The 21,040-nt window shown below is 43.2% G+C and overlaps 1 protein-coding gene across 7 annotated transcripts in view; it reads right to left on the bottom strand.

Moving 5' to 3' along the window:
• Nucleotides 1-20,420, bottom strand: part of LOC118513122 (fibrillin-2) — an 84,593-nt gene extending 64,173 nt beyond the window's left edge. For 4 of the 7 annotated variants that reach the window (XM_036058530.1, XM_036058528.1, XM_036058524.1 and 1 more), the window contains exons 1-2: nt 20,301-20,405; nt 19,631-19,937 (exon numbers count right to left, since the gene is read on the bottom strand). In XM_036058530.1, the coding sequence (XP_035914423.1) occupies nt 19,631-19,823 (193 nt within the window). In that variant the 5' untranslated portion in view covers nt 19,824-19,937; nt 20,301-20,405. Of the gene's footprint in view, nt 1-19,630; nt 19,960-20,300 lie in introns of all 7 variants that reach the window. The other 3 variants (XM_036058526.1, XM_036058527.1, XM_036058525.1) reach the window with 3 other exon arrangements.
• Nucleotides 20,421-21,040: the final 620 nt, after the last annotated feature.

A 21,040-nucleotide genomic window follows, 5' to 3' on the forward strand; every position in this document is an offset into this window, starting at 1 on the left:
GAGAAACAAGGGAAGGCCTTCTTCCTGCTCTGCGCCCCCGAGGTACGCCACACGGAAGATAAACGGCGGAAGATATCACATTAGCTGTCATTGTCACAGTTATCTTCATCCGTCGCGCCCTTGCCCAAAGAAATAACGTTTGTGCACGCTACCGGCCACCATCACCCCCACCAGGTCCTAATAGACACCCCACCCCGGGATTCGTGTGGAGGGAAAAATAATGGTTTTGTTACAAATTTCTGTGTGTGGCTTGATGCGGCACAGCTACGACTTCCTGTCACGTTTCTTGCTTACTTCTTTGTGCTGAATTCTTCACCACCGTATGATGGAAATGGTGCGGCACTGTGCACCGGGTAAGGGCGCCCCGGTTTGAGATTTATGTTCTCGCAATTGTTTTGTGGGGCCTGATTTCCGATTTTCTTGTGGTGGTGGCGACAGCGCTGCGGGAACGATTCACTTATGAAATCCGATCGAACCCCACAACGCATCGTGCCGCTAATAAAAATGAAATAAATTTTAATCTTCCCTCGCGTTTGTTGCGGTTGTGGTTCGAATCTGGGAGTAGCAAAACAGGGGCTTTAGCTGTGTTTGAGGCTAGTAGCGGTAGCAAGCTGTTACATCGTAATCCTTCGATCAAACGACCCCCAGTCCAGCGTAGGTAACAAATTAAAAAAACAACCAATCGAATGGTGTTTTGCCGTAAAACAAACGATCCTTCCTTTTGGGTTTTTTTTTTTTTTTGGGTGGTCCCCGGTGGTCCGGTAGCAAACAATGGGAACTTTCATTCCGAACACGTACCACAAATTGATTCAATCATTCCATCAACAAATAGGTGTGTGCGAGTGTGTGAGAGTTTTTGGACAAGCGGCAATGGCAAGTGTGTGTGTGTGAAAAGGTCTTCACAGATTTTTAAGCTTAAAATAACAAAGATAGTTTCTAGAATTATGCATTTAAAAAGAGAAAAAAAAATCAAATGACAGTGACAAGAACTCAACCGAGCACTCTAAATTCTCTAGACTACAATGCTGTCAGTTTTTTTTTAAGTGGTAGTATCCCATAAATTATTTTATCATTTGTTTGCGATATTGATCTACAAACTAAAGAAAAATTAGGTAAACTAAATCCATTAAACTAGCAATATAATAAAAGAGCTGTGTCTTTTTTTTTTTTTAGTGAATGTAGTAAGTACGCAAATTCAACGTAAACTAAGTAAATGGTGCTTAAAATGACGAGCGTATTTGTTATGTCGTAAATCTGCTTAACCATCACAATTAAGATATAGTAAAGAATGAAGCTTACAAGACTCAATTTAAAAAATCTTAAAAATACTAATAAAACACTAAGTCTTTGATGTCACCATGATGAGAATTCAACTAAGAGCTCTAAACGCTTCTATGAAAAGCTGTCTGTTTGCTCAAGCTGTGTTTCAAATTTTTTTAAATGGATGCTTAAATTAAATACAAAAATTGCAATGCTAACTTAGTGTTATATATTTTTTCATTTGATTGATAAGTTTAATTACTATTGGGGCCTGGTAGTAGATGTGACGGACTTTACTCGTCAGGACCGGGGTTCAAGTCTCATCTGGGCCGTTCCGCTATAGTGAGGACTAACTATTCAACTTCAAATTTCCTTATTCTAAGCTAGAAAGTAAAATTACTTTGATACTAATGTTTGAAAGACATGATCACAAGAATTGAACTCGATACAGTAACCAGAAATGCTGTCAGTTCATGTTGCTGTCGTTTCGAGCAGTTGCGTGATGTGCTGTCCAGTTTTGTATGTTTCTGATTTTAAATTACGTTAGAGCACTTTGAAAATATTTGTTCCGCATGTCTGTTTCAAATATTGATCAATATTAATTGATGTATTATATTTCCAGATTCCCTCAAAAATTCTTGTCATTTTTCCTACCTCTTTATGGTGATTTCGATGTCTTTCATTTGCTGTCAAATTCATTTTTCAAGCTAATATTAGATTCTAAAATATTTACATTTCAGTTTAAATTCACAGCACCAGGCCCGTACTTCCTACTAGACCCTTGTAACCAATCTCCCGAGCAAGTATCTACCAACAAACATTCACAGAATCAACCAGATTCGAGCTAAAACCCGTGGACACAATTTGGATCTGTCTCCGTCCCGGCACAAAACGAACGGTAATGAATGGATGTCGTCAGACCGATTGCATTTTCACACACACACACACACACACACACACAACTTCTACCTCCCATGCCCTCAGCACACCTTGGTCATAAATTATGAAACCACCAACCATCAGCCTTCTCCAAATTTGCATACTTGAAAAGCCATTTTGCACACACCGACACCGAGACACACTGCCTGCCTGCCAAATCTGGAAATCTGGAATAAACCTGGCTGTATCGCAATTTGTGCCACAAATTCTATCTTTCCGTTACCGAGTTTTCTCTGGCCGAAGTACACCCGAAATACCCCCCCGGAACAGTGATAGATACCATCATAAATTCATTAGCACATATTCCAAAACCTTCCTGACAAGACCATCCGACACGACAGTCCTCCCTCACGCTATAAAATTGAAGATGTGACAAACTGTGATTTTGGCCCAGTTCCCGGCATGGTGGTCGGATAAACAGTTGCAAAACGGGCACAAACATTTTTCAAACCATCGCTTTTCAATCCGAAGGTTACCGGGGCTTTTCTTTTGAATTATTCCACCAGGATTTGGGAGGCGTTGGTCGTTGTCTTCGCCATCGTCTACGAACGCCGGTAAACTGAGATCGGGCTCCGTTTCGGTGGTATCGAATATGGTTCAATAAATAAAACATTGGCTGTTGTCAAGCATAGCATCGTGGTTGCTTCCTGAAAGCCCGACAGAAGACACATACACACACACACACATACGACAGACTGTCCCATTAGTCTTCACAAATCTCACCAAAAACCGACAAGTGACACGTGGGCTGTCACGAGCAACCGGGCGGGCTCGTCTGTCTGAAGTCTTACTCTTTCCCCCCTCCCTGGATTTGGCCTCACAATCCCAACCAACCAGGGCTTGCCCTCCAAAATGGACAACTTTTGCAATCGTCGACACCCATTCACGGGGTGTCCGATTCGGGGGGATGTCGGGGGAAGAAAATGAAAGATTAAAGGTGAAATGCGTGTCAAGCGCTTGAAGCAGGGAAAATTCATGACTTCGTTCGACCATCAATCGATCCGGCCTGATCGACCGGAGCGAGAGATTAGAGCCCGGGCCTGATCGATGAGGCCTCTGCATGCCCATCGATATTGTTGCTGAGGTTGCCTCCTTTGATTTACTTTTCCTTTTATTCCCCCCCCCCCCCCCACGGTCTTCCCATGGTCTTGCAAATGGCGCGAGGTGCTAATGTACGTTCTATTATGAAAACTCTCGCCAGCCGGCCACCAGTGTCCCGGTTCAACTTTTGCGCTACCAACAATCATAAAACAGCCATTAACTTACAGCCTGCATCTGCACCCCTTCAGCGCCAAAAAAAAAGGGTCGCCGCCCCACATCGATCGGATCGGACAACACTGACGACTTTGTCACGTTCGCTGATCAACCTTTTCTGCGGAGAAAAATAAACACAATCGACAATTTATACCCGACCATATGGCACGACGACACAACGGCAAACAAACCCCCACAATCCTTGGCTGCTGACCAGCTTGTGTGACCAGTGAAACTTTTCGATCTCATGAAAAGTGATCCAGTGTGCCTTCTCCATTCGCCATTCGCTCGCTCCGGTGATAGCCTTTTTTTGATGGCAGTTTATCACATTTTTACCATCAGCGGAGACATTAAGGATGCAGCTTGGCAGAAGGAGATGGCAGAAGGTCTGAGGTCGAGGTTTGGGTTGTAATAAACAACAACAAAAAAAACCCTTGGGCTATCGTAAGCTTAAGCTGCTGTGCTGTATCGTGAACAGTAGCTATCAAAATCTCATTTTTCAGCTGTCGAGGAAATGGATGTCTTTGCGTGTGTGTGTGTGTCGAGGAAATGGATGTTGTGTGTGTGTGTGTGTGTGTGTGTCTGCAAAAGCGTATCTCTTGCGAGTGCATCAGTGTTTTAGCACATTAGTCATCATTTAAACTCCATTTTGTTTCGGTGTTTTTAAAGTGCAATTATGTGATGGTTTGCTTGAATTAATAGAAAAATTTGATTAATTAGTGTTATTTTAATTTATTCTCTTTGAAACTAGATTTTATCAAAACCAATGTTTCGTTTCGAATTTATTCAAGTTTATTTAAAAATTTATTGATTTATTTATTTATCTTTATTTTTTTATTATTTATTTATTTATTTATTTATTTCCTTATTTTTTATTTATTCGTTTTCTTATCTCCAGAAACAAATAAGCAATAACAAATAGAAAAATAATTTCATCGCACATGAATACATAAATGATTCAGAGAAAGCCATAAGATGACCTGTTTTATGGACTGCAAAAAACTGTTACCACACTTTAGACTGAAGCCAAATTATGAAATTTCTTCAAAAAACACACTTTGTTGCATTCAACTCAGTTTTATTATTCCAAACCCAAACAAGCAACGCCCAAAACGGATTATGCTCGCCGTCCACAAATTTATGAACATCATCAAACACGCTGCGACGTCATTAAATTTCCGTTTACCGTTTTAAAACTGTCCCCAACACCAGGGGAGCACCATCGTAATACGAAATCTAATCAAACGATCCACCTAACCGTGATTCCGGCCAAAATCGTGAAACCGCTACAGTGAGGAAGAAACTTTAACGCAAACCCATTCCGGCCGCACGTTGGACAATGGAGGCGCATGGTCGTGGACGATGGCGTGGTTGGGTGCTAAAATTTCATCCGGATGGGAAATGGCACGGCGAGATGGTGCCGTGCTTCTTCTAATCGATTTATGGTACAATTTTCTTTCCGGAAACAATTTTCTTCCAACAGTAAAGCAATCGCTCTGGCTGCGATGGAACGTTCCGTCAGACAGTGTGGCCATTGCAGATTTCTTTGTGCTTGATGGGCTTCTGTTTTGTTTGAGGCTGTGGAATGATTTCATTAAGAAGATTCTTCAATTTTTCTTGTCGATAAAATTATATGTTGTCCTAAAGGAATTTCTTACAAGATTTATTATGATCACGATTCATCCTTCTTATCGAATAAATGATCCTATCCTGTTAGAAGTTAATATCGGCTACCTTTAATTAAACAAAAGCCTGATTTACGGAGAGCTATTCTCCTACTTTAAATCAATAATTAAATGCTTTCAACCTCTAAATACAATTTGCTAATTGTGAGCCATCATCTTCACCAAGGCGATGGGCAACACAATTAAATAACTCTCTGATTAAGTGCCGCACGCCTGGAGACGTCTAGCCCTCCAGGAAAACCTCTCCAACCAACCGACACTTATCCGAAGACAATTCTGGCTGGACGATTTTTAAAGGATAATCCCAGGTGATTTAATTAAAGACAACCTCCCAGAAAGAGGTCCCCTTCCCCCGGGCAGTGCGACACAATCCTTGATCTGGCGACCTGTTGATATTTTACCTCAGGCTTTGTGAGGAATTCGTGATAAATTATCTTCGCCGGGCGACCCACATCGAAGCAACTTTCCTATAGGTAGTCAATGAAGGAAAGTGGCGCCGGACCTAATTTATCACGGAAACCTTCACTTTCAGTTTTCAGCTCCGCCAGAGCACTCGAGATAAAACTTAACCATTCCACTCCACCTTAACTTTAACTTTTGTAGCGCAGTCTCTCACGATGTCCGCATGGGAATAAGGGCATCATCTCAACTACAGCAACAAAACACAAACAAAACTCCATTACAAAAGGGCAATCGATAAGGGTGGCCGGTTGGTTGGTTGTGCGCTCCTTGCCGCCATGTAAAGCCTTTGGCTAGCTTCCAAAAATAAACGATCCCATCAGTGTAGTAGCGATATTGTCATTTCGTTTCGATTCGACAATTTCACCATTCGGCTTAAGAACGGAATCACGACCACACTCGTTCGTTCTTCACGAGCTGTGGTTCCCGTAAGCCAACGTAGCGAGGGGAGATCGCTTCATCTCGCTCGCCTTTCGTTCGGTGCAGTTTTGGTGCACTGGCGGGCGAAGAAACCTCTCTCGCATTGCACTATCCCAGCACACAGGCAACTCTTTTAAAAGCCAGGCTTACGAAACATCAACAGCAAAAAAGCGTGAGCCGGGAGTCCAACACCAAACATCTCACCCGAACCGAACAGTTGTGGGTGAAGGGTTTTGGTGTTTTGGGATCTGAGGAAAAGGGCAAAAAAAGGTTCACACAGTGGGCGAAATAGATCGGCTTAATTTGTCAAATAGCGTACAGATGAGGCAATAAATCGACGCGCCGGGCGTCGGTGAGTGTTTTATTTATTTTTCACCTCACTGCTGTCGCCTTCAGCGAGGGTGCTTATCGTGTGCATCGCGAGTTGTTGGGGGGAGTAGAGGGAGGGCTAGGAGAGGATATTGAGGGAGTGAATTGCTTCGTCTGTTGGGTGAATGCTGCAAGTGGTCAATGAATAGGTAATTTGTATTCAATTATGTAAAAAAATGTTTTCTCTTTTCAAATAGTCTCAAGGTAAGGTCATTTAAATATTAAATTTGTTTAATTTATCGTATCTTTTTTCTTTTCTCCTTGTTTGAAATCAAACTCAATTTCCATTGTTTTCAATTGTTTTACGCGTTGATAATGAGGTTACTTGTCGATTAAATAACGACAAGCACGGATAACCGGTTTGTAACAACAGGGCGAAATCAACGAAAATCGAGCGACATTTTAGATTGGCTTAGTATAGGAGTGGCCAGATTCTAGCAAAATAACTCAAAGATCTTATGACTTATTCAAAAAACGCTTACTTATAATCTTAATTGAAAATTTTAATAATTAATCTTTTCCACTTACAAATACAATAATTGTATGACTTATGCCTAGGCAATCTAGAAATAAAAAAAAATCAAAAATCATGAGCCAAAGAGAATGGTTTGAGATATGAAATCGCTTCCCAGACATAAGGAGTAATGGTCCGGAAGTAGCAATTTATGAAATTGAATCCATTCATCTCGTTTCGTCGAGCAAGGCCTCCATTAAATTTTCATCAATATAAATCGATGCCCAACGTCCTGGACTGCCAGAAAATCGATGTCCAGGAGAAGTTCTGGAGGAGCTCGACAAGTAGTTGAATGACTGACTGCAAGACTACTAGAGTAGAAGTATCTATATTTTTAAAATTAGATAAAAACTATTTTAAGTAGATATTCTTTCACGTCACAGAGCAAACTTTGTTTAAAGAGTATTTTTTCAATATCAGGATTTGTTAGCAATGTTGTGTTAAGCATTAACTTAGTTAATACGTCAACACGGATAATCCGTATAGAGAAATAGAGCGAAATTGGCAATTTCTGCTGAAAATTCGCCATCGTGCTTTTGTAAACGGGCGAATCCGACGACTTAAACAAAGCTTCAAGTAGATTCAAGTAAATTTCAAGTAAATTTATCTTATTTTTCAATTAAATTATTTTTGCAGCCGTAAAACCAATCTACTTAGGAATGGTTTTAAGCCCTCATTTATAAAATAGTTGTGCTACGTACAGGCGATTCCATCAAATTGAGGTTAAAACTTCTACCTAAAAGGTAATATCGGTCTCATAATTTTCATCATACTTAAGCAACCACTGATCATTCCTAAAAGAGTAGCATTATGAGCTAGTAGTGACCTTGAAAACTAAACTGATTGCTCAAGATACGGTCATACTACAACTACAAATCGAACAAAAAACCACTACTTAAATGTGAGTGTCTCTTTTCCACACACTCAACAGTCGACCGCTCCATATTGATGAGTATTTTCCATTTTTTTTTCTCGATCCATCTACCACCAGGCAACGAACGAACGAACGCTACGGATAATAAAACCAAATCCCTATACAAATGCGTACGAAAAACTCATTTCATATTCCGGCGCCTCGGCGTGTGCATCATGTTTGATCTTTGTCGCTTTCTCGCACTCTTTCTCGCATTGTGATTGCACTCCCTACGGTGCAATACCGGCGTTCCGGACGTCCAATTTCCCACACCACCAGCGTGCTGCTGATGCTGCTGCTGCTGCTGCTGCTGGATGAGCTGATCCAAAATGGGCATATCATAGGGCCCATGCACAATGAACGAGAAACGACAGTCGGACGGACAGACAGACACTCTCACCCACCGTTACAAAGGCGTTACACATTTCGGATTGTTTCTTCTGTTTTTTTTTTCCCCCCAACCGCCTCAATTCGTCCAAATATCTGTCGGGTTTGGGTGAGTTTTATTGAAGCCCTACCACCCTTACCAGCCCCTTCTCTCCACCCTCCGCCTCCTCTCCCTGTCAATACATTACATTAGCGCAGCGCAACGGGTGGGAAAAGGGAGGATCGAGATTCCACCTCGCTGTCGGTGGCGGTCCGTGGTGTTGGTGTCGCGTAGCATAATTTCATGCTGCGCGCGTTACAGCACCGGGAGCCCGGGATCCAAACGGCGCCCACCTCCACCTACGCAGGCAAACACAAAATGGTCACACTTTGCTGTGACAGACGGACGGACGGTCCATTTCTATCACCTTTACCGAAAGGCAAATCGAAATCGTGACTCGTCCGTGCTGCTTATGCTCTCCCGGGTGCACTCGGGGTTTTAGCGGCTGAAGATCATCTTACTCGTGATTTGTTTCTTTTCGACGCGAGTTTGTTTACCCTAGCTGGCAGCATTGTACCGTCGCACCGTTTCTAATCGATTGGTGTATTGTTTTGTTTGGCTGTGTGTCGATTGTCGGACAAACGTATGCATTTGGCAGCAGTTTCCCGCCCCAGTTGCTTGATCTCGGCGTGACTTTAAATGATATTGATACTTAATGATTGACTTTGTTTGCTACAGCTACGCAATCGTCTACCTTCAGCGCATAAGAACACATTTATTTTGCTTTAGTTTAAAGATGGAAGGAAAACTGTATCCATTCCGTTCGGTTGGCCATCAAAATATTGGGTATGTTCATAAGTTATGCAGGTTTCATGTTGTTGGTTCAAATAAATTTGATAATAATGTTATAAACTGTTCTGTAACCACTTAATTTCTCAAGTTATCTCGACTGTTTGAGAAAAAATGAGTAAAATAATATGTTAAAAGAATTGCAACTGTATCACTGTATAAAAATGCAGGAGATTCGATTTTTTCATTCTATAAGAACGACCTGGCCATATTGCTTGATCCTTATTATTAATCTCATTTAAGAATTCCAATTTTGTTCGCAGCAAACCAGTTGTTGAAACCCGGTAATTTTTTTAGGATCAACGTTTATTTCGTGATATCAAATAAATAGTCTCGCACTCTTGGCTTTTATCCCGGCGCTGGTGCATTCTGCCCTTCATTACGATATTTCTTATTTTTCTTATTTTCTTCTTACCTTTTTAGCCCTGAAACTGACGGTACATCCTACATGGAAACACAGTACGACAGCGAACCTAGTGTGTCCGACAGGGAACCCTACAAAACTCCTAACTCAAGTTATTCTCTAAACGTGTTGTAAATTTCGATTTTATAATTTCAATTGCTCATTATCGGCCACCAAACTTTGAAATATACACTTTGCTTTTCTATTTTCTGCTGAAACTGATCGTTTTTATGCCATGGGCAGATAAATCACGAAGGACATATCGTCTTCTTTTCAAGTTTTCCGCATCAATTCTCAAATATTGGAACCAAAAACACTCAAGAAAGTGTGTTATTTCGATTCAAATCTACATTAAAGGCCTCTTCAAGGTAATTTCAGGGCTTAGAAATAAAAGCAGATTAAAAATCAAATTTCTAGATTTAAATCCTAATTCACGATTTCCCTATCGTACTGCTCTCCTAAAGTTACAAAAGCCAGCACTTTAGCAAGAAAAAAGAGAAACCTCTACTTGAGCAGGAAAGAATTCGAATGATTATTTTTGTATCAAGATACAGGGTTTTTCAGTTATTAAGCCAATCGCATCCATTTTTATGGCAGGCTCCTTAGATGTAATGGCAAATAAAGCTAGTTGATATGGAAACGGCTTCAGGTGATAGATTCTCCTAGTAGCTACATGGTCCTGATATTGTACATGTCCTTTCAGCGCTCGGGTAAGTGCGTGCAATATCCACGGCTACTATGACAATCTACTACGTCTTCTGAGGCCATCACAATAAAAAGTATTTGATTTCCCTATCACCTGAAGCCGTTTCCATATCAACAAGCTTTGTTTGCCATTTCATCTAAGGAGCGTTCAATAAAAATGGATGCTATTGTGTTATCAACTGAAAAACCCTGTAAATCTATATCAAATCCTTTGCTGGAAAAAGGAGACTAGGTTTTTTCGGTTAAAACGAGCTATGTAGGGCCCGACTGATCATATTGCTCAAAAGACGCATTCGAAAAAAAATCATCATTACTTTTGAGTGCACCCAACACCAAAAGCAGACTATTATTTTATATCACTTCTTACGACACTGCAAATGAATTCCGATGAATAGATTCAAAAGTCTTGTTACCATTTTATTATCCTTCTCAGACAAGCGTAGAGGATGCGAAGAAAAAATAACCTCCCAAACTCACACCCACACACACACTAGCTTTCAATAAACACGCTTAACATTTAATCGCACAATCCATTTGACTTTACTGTTGCCATTCCGCCCGAAATGACGCCATAACACAATTGTTTCCATTCTCGTGCTCCAAGCGCTCCAGCTTACTCTATTAACTGTCTATTCTTCGTTCTTCGTTTTTTTCCCGTCTCGAGCGCAAACGCAATGGAAAACCCCCCGCGACAATGACGGAAATGAAAATGGTGTGTGAAAATTTCATTATCATGACTGTTTGTCCGCCTCATCCGAATCTGTCTGTCCGCTTTTCTGCTCAATCTAGCCCGCGACATTTGGGTTGACTCCAGTATGCAAAACGCGAAGCGATAAAAAGAACTCTTGCACGGCGCACGATACGAATTATTAATTTTCGCTTTTCCATTCATGCAGGTCCGTACCGTAAGGTGGACAAAAGAAGAGAGAGAAAAAAGGTGATGGAAAAATGGGGCCGAAACAGGAACACAAGACCACGCGAATGAACATTTATGATTTTTGTGACATCCGGTGTCGGCTCGCGCGGTGGTGCAGCCGGGGCTGCATAATCTAGCAATTTTCCATCATTCGACTGCACTTATGTCAAGCCTGCCGGAAAAACTGCTGCCAAGCTGAGTGGCATTGAATGGTGTATGTGTGTACGGAAAAACGGAAGCACGGTTTTTTCCTTCTTTTTTCGGCTTACCATGGCACCGAAAAAGAAAAAACCTCGACGACCCGAAATCCGGCAAGCTTTTACTTCCGCTGGAACGGTCGGTTGGTCGGTTGGTTGAGATTTTTTTGTTTTTTTGTCCTTCATAAATGATCTCAGAGAGCAGGGAGCGCAACAAAGGCATTATGCCCCTTGTTTCGCCGCTTAAGTTTCTCCTCTTACAATTCTCCACTAAATACACTCACTTAGGCACCACCAGGCCGGGTCTGGCCGAGGTTGAGCAGTTATTCACTAGTCACTGGCACTAGTTCGCTTCCGAATTTAGTTGGATGGAAAATTATCCTTCTGCTAAGCTGTGCATGTGCAACGAGCCTTTTTTTCGCGTAAGTGGCCCTTTACTTTTCAAAAGTGTGTTGTATTTCGAGCCGGGAGACTTTTCATAGCGGGGGGGGGGGGAGAAATCGGATGTCGGAAAAGGAACAGGATCATGTCGTTCTGGTTCTGGGAGAGCTGCAAGCACCCCCTCCTTAAAAAACCCATCAAGCCCGCGGACGGTGTGGTCAGGGTGAACATGAATAAGTCATAAGCCTTCATGGAGTGGAAAGCGTATTTAATTACTTGCTCACGGCCCCCGGACGCCCCTTTCGCGTGCACCTTTTTCCCCGTCCTGCTGTCACGAAAGGAAAAACGAGGTGAAAATGTTAGGAACAATAGCTGCTGCTAGTTCACTAACCACATCCGGGGGAAAAAAACCCCACCGGACGGATGGGGGATGATGGAGTAAAGTGGAGTGGAAAACCACTAACAAAACACACACACACACACACACATAAATCTGCGGAAGAATCAGAGGAAAATGGGAAATCAACTAAGAACTGCATCTTCCGGATTGATGTGAGTTTCGTGTTCGCCGTTCTGTCCAACGTAGATGACCGTTTAAGTTCTGTCTGGTATAGTGATGGGTGCTCGGAACTCGGAAATAACTTGTTCCGATTCCGTTTCCGAAACCGATTCCGATTCCCAATCCACTTCCGTTCCCGAAACTAATTCTGGTGCCGATTACGATTTCGGAACCAATTCCAGAACCAATCTCGTTTCCGGAACCGATTCCGATTTCGGAACCGATTCCGATTCCGAAACCAATTCTGGTGCCAATTGCGATTTCGGGACCAATTCCAGGACCAATTACGTTTCCAGAACCAATTCCGAAACCGACTGTTGTTCCGGAACCTATATAAATTCTGGAACCGATGGCTGGATTAATTGCGTTTTCGGAAAAAAATTGCAGTACCAGTAGATTATCGGAACCGAATCCGATTTCGAAACTGATTCCGACTCCAGATCCGATTCCGATTCCGGAACCGATTCGCGAACCAATGCCATACCTTCTTAGCGGAATCGATTCCGTAAAAATTCAGAGCTGCCCGGAATCGATTCCGAACAAACCGATCATTTTGCCCATCACTAGTCTTGTACGAATAAATGGGAGAAAAAAAACTCCAACCGTGTTCCGGAAGTCCGTCTCACGTGAAGATGGTCCTTAACGGGTGATTTTTTTTTTCCTGCTTACCCTCCATTTTCCCCGCGAATCAGCTCTCGCTCTAGCGCGCTCTGTCTCTCTCACACACACACACACACACTATTTATTAGCGGTTACTGAGGATGCATCCGTCTGTTGTTTTCCATGACAGTGCATGCATCATTTCCCGCACTCGTACCCTCGTATTTGTTGGGGTTTTTCCTTCTTCTGGCGTGTGCTTTTCCTTTTCCCTAATGCTCTGCCACACGACAGTAAGCATTCGTGTCCGCTGCTGCACCACGGCCGACAAAAAACCAATCCGGCCGACTGGACCGAAGGGTCCTGCCGCCAACTGCAACCGCGAAGGAAAACCCATTTTTCAACGGATAAACCCCTATTTATTATATGTAAATTAAAACCACATTTAATTGCCAGATGGTGGTGGTGGTGGTGGTGGTCAACGAAACCATCCTCTGTCGTTGGTCGTTTGTACAGTCAGAAACTCTCGCCACACAAAAAAAAACACAACACACTGGCACACGAACGACTGGAAGACTCCATAAACGCATCGTAATGAGGTACCCGCTGAGGAACTCCCGACCCATTGGCCCTACATCGCCTTCACCGTGCTCCAGAACTGGTATGGTCAACAATGGTCGAAAGCTTGAAGTCCACCAGTGAGGCTCTCTCTCTTCAGACAAAGAAATATGCTCCGGCCGGTCTGGTCGAGCACCGAAGGATGCAGCAAAGGAGTGCAGCTGTTTTGCTGTTTTGCTGTGTCCGGAAATCCGGGGCACGGTGACCACCACAAAACCAAACCCGGCCGGGCTGGGGTTCCACTATTTATCAAGCGGTGGAGCATGTATTTCATTTCAAGTTTTCCATCGGTCCTCGCTCTACCTCTCATTCCCTTCTTTTCTCTGCACTAAAAACAACTCGCAGAACAGTAGAATCTTCCGGTGTGGTTTTGTGTTTCGGTGGCAAAGTTTACGGAAGCAGTGGCACCTGAGAGGTTCCACCGAATAGTCATTACGTTGTTTCTATTGGGTTTTATGAACTGTAAAGCAACTACAGTTACCTATTTTCCGTTTCTACTTTTATTTTTCGCGTGCTAAGCCTCTCTCTCTCTCTCGCTCTCTCTCACAAGGTGTTTTCCGTGATTTTTCTTCCGTTTCCGGTTTCCCGGTAGTCGTTACAAGTCGTCCACGACGGTAACAATAACTTGCTGGTTTTCTTGCAGCTTTACACTAGGTAAATCATCTGCCTGGCGCACTTCGTAACTTCCGACGATAATTCATACGGTGAAACAATTATTTTGTGATCAGTTTCATTATTGTGCTGTTTGGTTTAGTTGGACCTGCGGTTCTTTTACAAATAAGGTATGATTAGCGTGCCCTGAATATGGTAGTTGATCAAGAAAACACTGGTAGTTCATTAAAATTAATACTCCTTGAGCGACTTCTGCACTGCCTCAATCTACAACCGATTGGAATAGCCTTTTTACGAGGTTTTGTCCATCAGTTTCTCCTCTATTTTGGACTACAAGGCTTACAAACCTATTGAGTCTTTCTAGGCTGCTGTTGGGAATCGTTGAGCCGTTCCTCTTTAGTAAGGAATTGGAGTCCAAAGAGTCTCCACAGGTCTCTCCAGAATTCTGGAGACACGACTCACTAATCAACAAAATTTTAAAGGAATTTGAGACATAGATTTCAAATCTGTGCAAGACTCTTTACAGGAGGACAAACAGCATTATTACTTTACCATATTCTCCAGGAGCTTCTTCTTGGTCTGCTCAGGATAGAGCACGTCTACAAGATATGGCCAAACCACCAATCCGTTTCCAGGAATCACGGTCAAGGGCTGCAGTCCTCCAACCACGGCTGTATACAACCTCTGACAGGTTAGACTCCACCAAATCCATCCAACGAGCTTGCTGAGCACATTCATAGTGAGAGTTGAGATCCTCACTACGTGCTCCAGTCTTTGAATCCTTCCGGCTTTGGCTAGGATATCAGCGCAGTCAAACAGCTTAGCTAGTTCGTGGTTCATTCTCCTTCTCGACACACCCTGCTAAGACTCATGTCCATAGAGGACTACAATAGACTAAACATTCCAAACACATCCGAAGGAACGATCGTACCAAGATAGCAGAATTCCTCTACAATCGCGAGATCGTCGCCTTCACCTGGTATTCTGCTTCCAAGGCGAGCTCTATCACAGTCAGAGCCTCCGGCAAGCAGGTACGTTTACCTCCTCGCATTGATCCTCAAACACCGCCGTCAATGCCCGTCTAATGATGTCGAAGTGATCCTCGAAGCCAAGAAATCGAACCAAGATCGGTTATAAATCGTGCCCCGGTTGTCGAAGCCCGTACTTCATCAGACAACTTCCAGTGCGATATTGAGCAACAAACAGGAACTTGGATTTGAGGCCAACTCATGCCTCTTTCGTGAAGGACTCGAGACAGTTTTTGCTCCTGTCAAAATAATGACTCTTTTTTTCGGTTCAGACATGAACATTCAGGATGATTCAGACAGCTTGCTGATAGGACCAACCAGTGAAAAATCATCAAAATCAACCTGGTTGTTCTCTTCACAAGCACGGGTCCAGTTTCCATTCATCTAATCCATGCTATCAAAATAAATCTTACCAGACCCAATTAATAGTATAATGCAGCACAATTACCATTACAAGAGAATCGTGATTAAACAGGGCCACATTATATCTTATTTACAGAATCATCTCCTCATCTCGTCTGTGGAGTGCGCACTTTGAAAAATTGCTCCAATTAACCGTAAGTAATGTTACACACTGGGAGCGAGCATTAACCCCCGGACAATTTTTTTTTTATTCATAAAGAACGGCCTGGCCGTATTGCTAACCCCCGGACAATAGCAACACAATAAATCTCCATCAAAACCTACCTGCATGCTACGTTGCCCATTTGAAGGCATTTTGAAGTTGAAAGTTCGTTTTTTTCCCCTCTCTCTAATCTCATTGGCAGTGAAAGCTCCAGAGGGCTCCCAAACACCCTCCGGATGGTAGTGTCGTGGTGGGCAGCTTACAAACAACCAAGCAAAAAAAAGACAAATGTGGACATTACACCTACCAAAAAAAAACCTCTAAGTCTTGGTTTTGCACACACACACCGAAAAAAAATACGAAGAAACAAAACGACAACATCGTCTGGACCGGCCATTCTAAAGGACACCGGCAGGTGCGGGACAAAATGGTCTCGGACATAAATTACGGCGTCAGATAAAACTTCAACTTTAATGGAATGCGCGTCCGTTTGCATATCCTCCTGGGGGGAAGGAGCGAAAGATTCATGGAGAGACTGAGAGAGCATCCACACTACTACTGCTACTACCACTACTACAAGGGAAAAAGAATTAAGATTTGTGGAAAATGAAGTTAAGAAGCAGAACAGGAGATCCTTGACTGAACAAGCGGTGAACAGTTTAATGTTCCATCATGTATCTTCATCATTTGCGATTAAACAAACCTCGGCAGCATCCTAGGGACGGATGCCGTCCCGCGAGTTCAGGTAGTGCCCGAGGCGTCCTTCAGCCTGCTCAAACCTTAACTGCCAATTTACTCAAGCTCTCCATTTGCTACCGTTCCCAGGGCGAAAGTGAAAAGGGCGATGCGAATTTGTTGTATTAGCCGGGACGATCGCGACCACCGAAAGCAAATATTGCAATATTTATTCATTTTAATTTGTGCTTCCTTGTAAATCACATTGCTCTTACAACGCTCGTGCAAATATTAGAATAACATTCCGGAACGGTTCCGTGCGGCAACTAAGCTTCACCAGCCCCTTCGAGCACACATTCCCCAAACAAAAACATATCAATTCATCGCACCGGCCATCCCACCGTCCCAGCTCTGCTGCCTTGACGAAAGCGGAACGAAAGGAAAATATGCTTTCCACGTGTGCTCTTCACACGGCACACCGATATTGCTTGGCTGTGTGGGCTTTGGCACTGATGTTGGGACCACTCCACAACATTAACGACGATGACCCTCCATTTGTGGTTTCGACCCGAAAGGGTCTGCTCGACCGTGCGCTTCTCACCGGTGTAACTTGCTGAAGGAAAAATATTATTTGTGTGGAAAACTGGCCAAGAGGGAAAAAAAAGGAAATTGTTGCGCTACTACAATTGTCCGAGGCCTTTGCCAGGATTTGCTCGAAGGAAGAAGAAAGTCGTAAGGACGCGGCCTAATAATATATTGAATTTCTGTCGCCGACCTGGGTCGGCTTTGCTAGTGATGCCGATTTCTAAGAAGTGCACTTGACATTTTACGAGCTTTTCCTTCGGGTAGACTGCGTACTACGTAGGAAATCGTCACCAATATCATCGATGCCGTTTCCTGATGATTGTTGGGTGTGGAGGAGGGATGAAACATTGGCTTTTGACTGGTTGCGGGAGGGCCGCCGTTTCGGTTGAGTTTTGATGACAAAACGAGTGTAAAAGCGACAAGCTTCAACCGATCGCTTCCGAGGTTCCACCGATGGGCTGTGGGTTGATGATTTTTTCCAAGGAAAATTGTTAAAAGTGTATTTCCTTCCGGAGTTTCTTTCACATTTCTTTGCTTCATTGATTGGGCTCGTACAATCTAATGGCAAGCGGTATCATTGGCCCGTGATGGTCAACCGGAACCTTTTAGATGACCAATTTTCCCTCCCGCACTCTCTCTCTCTCTCCCTCTCTTGCTTTCTTTCCTTTAAACCCGGAAAATGAAGCTCCTGGTCAATCCAGACAACCAGCATCATCAAACACGTTTACTCTGGACCAAAAAGTTTGTCCGTTTTCGACCCCGTTTTCGCCGTCACTTTTCAGTAGCTCCGAGCGATGGACCTGATAGTAATGTTGCCTAGGGGAATAAACACACACGCTGTCGTATAGGTTGTGGGGAAAAAAAGTATTTTAGAGAATTAACCATTATTGTTGTTACTGCATCGGTAACAGTGAAATCTAAGGACTTGCTGGGCTATTACACGGTTTGTAGCATTTCCTTTCCGTATTTTTTTTGTCCTTTTTTCGTTGTACCGATTAAGTGAAAACAGAACACTGAACAAGGTCTGTGCACATGTGACGCCAATTGTTACAAAACCGGCGAGATTTGGGGCGAGAGGAGACAGTCGTTGAAGCGCGATTGTTTTTTTAACCTCATGTACGAGTCCAAGAGTCGTGTAGGAGAAAATTGAAGAAAAACATTGCCCATTCTCGTGTTTGGTTTCATTTGGCTTTGCGGGATTTTCTAATGGGATATGAAAATATTTACAAAGCTGTTGACATTTAATAAGTGGTGGATTTCTAACAAACAAACCATGAGTTATGGTTGGAATTTGAAAAATATTCTCTAAATTCGGTGTAATTGCACGAATAAATGTTTTTAAGACTCTTGACACCAGTTCTTCTATAAATATTCAGAATTTTGAAAAACTTACAATATTTAAATATTTGAGCCCTAAAGATCCGATTCCGAAGAACTCAAGGACCAGACTTAGAATTCTTTATGATAGCTTTGAACACTTGTATCCCCTAGGCGATCTGGTAGCCTAGTGGTAATGGCGTCGGTCTTTCACGCGGTAGGAGCTGGACATCGAATCTCACCCTGACCGTTCTCTGGAATATGCGGTAGCTAGGTATTTTCTGAGTATTGTAAGTTATTCTGTGACTAGGCATGACCTTACGAGGTTGTTTTTAGCCAATGAGAACTTCTATAAAAGACTTTTAAAATTCGTTGCATTTTTTAACAAGTTTTAAAAAGTAATCGTCCTCTTAAACGCACTTTCTCCCGGGAACGCTCAAAAGGTTGCATACCTATTTTTAATTCAGCTCTTAAAGCTTATCGATCATCACCGAACGCTTTGTTAGCTAATAATACTAAAACTTTTATATTTTTAAGCTAAATCATATAAAAATCCCCCTCTGCTCGATAATGGTCAACAGGTGCTATCACAGTGTTCCACCGTAGTGACTCGATCGTTTAATGCAACTGCAGCACTAAACAGTTCATTTACGAGTGTGTCATCAAACGTGCGGAATGTTTCCTGTTCGAAGTCGCACGATTTCCAAATGGTTCAACTTGAAGTAATTGCTACTTTCCCTTAATGGCATCTCGGTACCGGTTCGTATGCAAAAGGATTGACGACAAACTCTCAACAAGCTTGTGACGTCATCCATCGGTGGGGGAGAAAACAATGAAGCAACATAAATGTCAATCAAGCGATCAGGATCGATTGAAACGACTCACACCAACATCCCCATTATCGATCGATCGACCCAGCAAGCCATGTGTGGAGTTTTCCTCGGGTTTTCCTTCTCTCTTTCTACTACTTTCATTTGAAAGAAACTCACGTGGAAAAGCGTACCCAGTAGTTTTATTGGCCCCCAGAACCCTCAGAGTCCTCTGCTCACCCCAACGCGAACTCTGACCAACGACACGGGATAATTACTTTCCAACCGAGTGTCTGCGTTCACCCTTGCACAAGGGGGGAGAATGGAATTTACGATCGCGCCTCGCTTTTTCTCCCACCAGCTGTCCAATTTTTCACGGCGAGTTCTCCTCCCACGGCCAAAAACAAAAGGGAAAACCCCTCTCGCTAGTTGCTAATAGTTTTCACCCGCTCGTTGCGTATTTTCTTTTCTCTTTGGGCCATTCCTTGGAAGGCAACTGTCGACACTCAGAAGTCGACGAGGAGAACCATGGTGATGATGCTGCTGATGATGGTGAGCTAATGGTCAATTTTCACTGCAGCTGTGCTTTCTTAGAAGCCCTATTTCAGTTAATGTTAATGCGGCGAGCACTTACCGGCCATCGATAGTGTTACTACAGCGAGGGCGAGAGCAATCGGCACGATCCTGCCGCGTAAAGGATTCCTTCGCTTGGAAGCCATCATTGATTTCGGTTCGGCGATGGGTGGAATTTTCACTGCTCCATAAACACGGGTGTGCACTAGAAAATGACTGCGTTCACTATCATACACACACACACTCACACACATACACGAATAAGCACAAGGTATATAAAACACTACACTGCACTAGTCATCCGATGCACTACTAGACGAAGGATCACGTTCACTTAAGCACAATTAATTACTTATCGGGTTAGACAACTGTTTCTTAATGAAATATAAACTAAAATGCATCAATTCTCAATTAATTAAAAAATATGTAAATTATTCTGATAATCAAAAGCCAATTAGAAAGAATTCTCGTGCAATTTGAATCGCGTAACTCAGAAGCGTTACTAGAAAGCGTTACTTTCCCTAACTCATACGATGCGGTCTCTTTCAACAGCATCAATTCGCGATGAATAGTTTGCTAGGAATGTTAATTAGCTTTGCCGGTCGCGTTTTCGCAAAAGTCTGCATCTGCAAATTCGATCATCTGAACCCGCTTCCTTGAATGAATCCACCAGATGATCCAGATGATCATCATAATTAGACGGCAACGCACCGAGTGCACATACACAGTACCTATCTTTCAGCGTCACAAGCCCTATGATTTGGTAGATTGAACTCGCCCAAGACCGACACCAGAAGAACCGAACCGAGCAGCAGAACCAACCGATCAACCGATCACGATCACACACTGACGATGACTGGCCGGTCGACAGCCACAGCTCGGAACATTTTGTATATGGTTTTCCTTCCCTCCCGAAATGCGTTTCTATGGATGGACTCGTTGCCCACGGCAGTGTCGCGCTATCTCTAGGCGGGAATGACAACGTCCCCGGTCGCCCCCCCGGCACGAATCTGGCGGAATGACATTCGCCGCGGGTGAGAAGCGTGCGTGCTTCGCTTCTCGTCTCTTCAGCGCCGGCAGAGTGATCTTTCTCACTCTGATCTGTCGTCGGCGGCGGCGGCGGCGAGAGATCGTGGGCGACCACTGCTTCGTTGACTAAAAGCCCCAGCATCGGTTCTCGCAGTTTTGGTCTAGATTTTTTTGGGGCAGGTACTTTCGGGCTGCCCGTCACCTTTCCATCGCAAGTAGCCGAGATAACTGACTTTAATTACGCTGATTCGATATGGATTTTTGTTAAGCGAACTTCAGCTCACTGTTGGGTGTTTGGAGGAAAGTTTGAAGATTCTGAGGGATCTCTTTATTTTGGGTGGGGATCTTAGATGTTAGTCACTTCATTTTGTACAGTAAAACAAGAAACAATGAGAAGACCTCCGTGAATTAAAGTTAACCATCAACGACTTTATATCCTCAT

The sequence above is a fragment of the Anopheles stephensi genome, chromosome 3 (assembly GCF_013141755.1).
Source record: "Anopheles stephensi strain Indian chromosome 3, UCI_ANSTEP_V1.0, whole genome shotgun sequence".
Classification (NCBI taxonomy): Eukaryota; Metazoa; Arthropoda; class Insecta; order Diptera; family Culicidae; genus Anopheles; species Anopheles stephensi.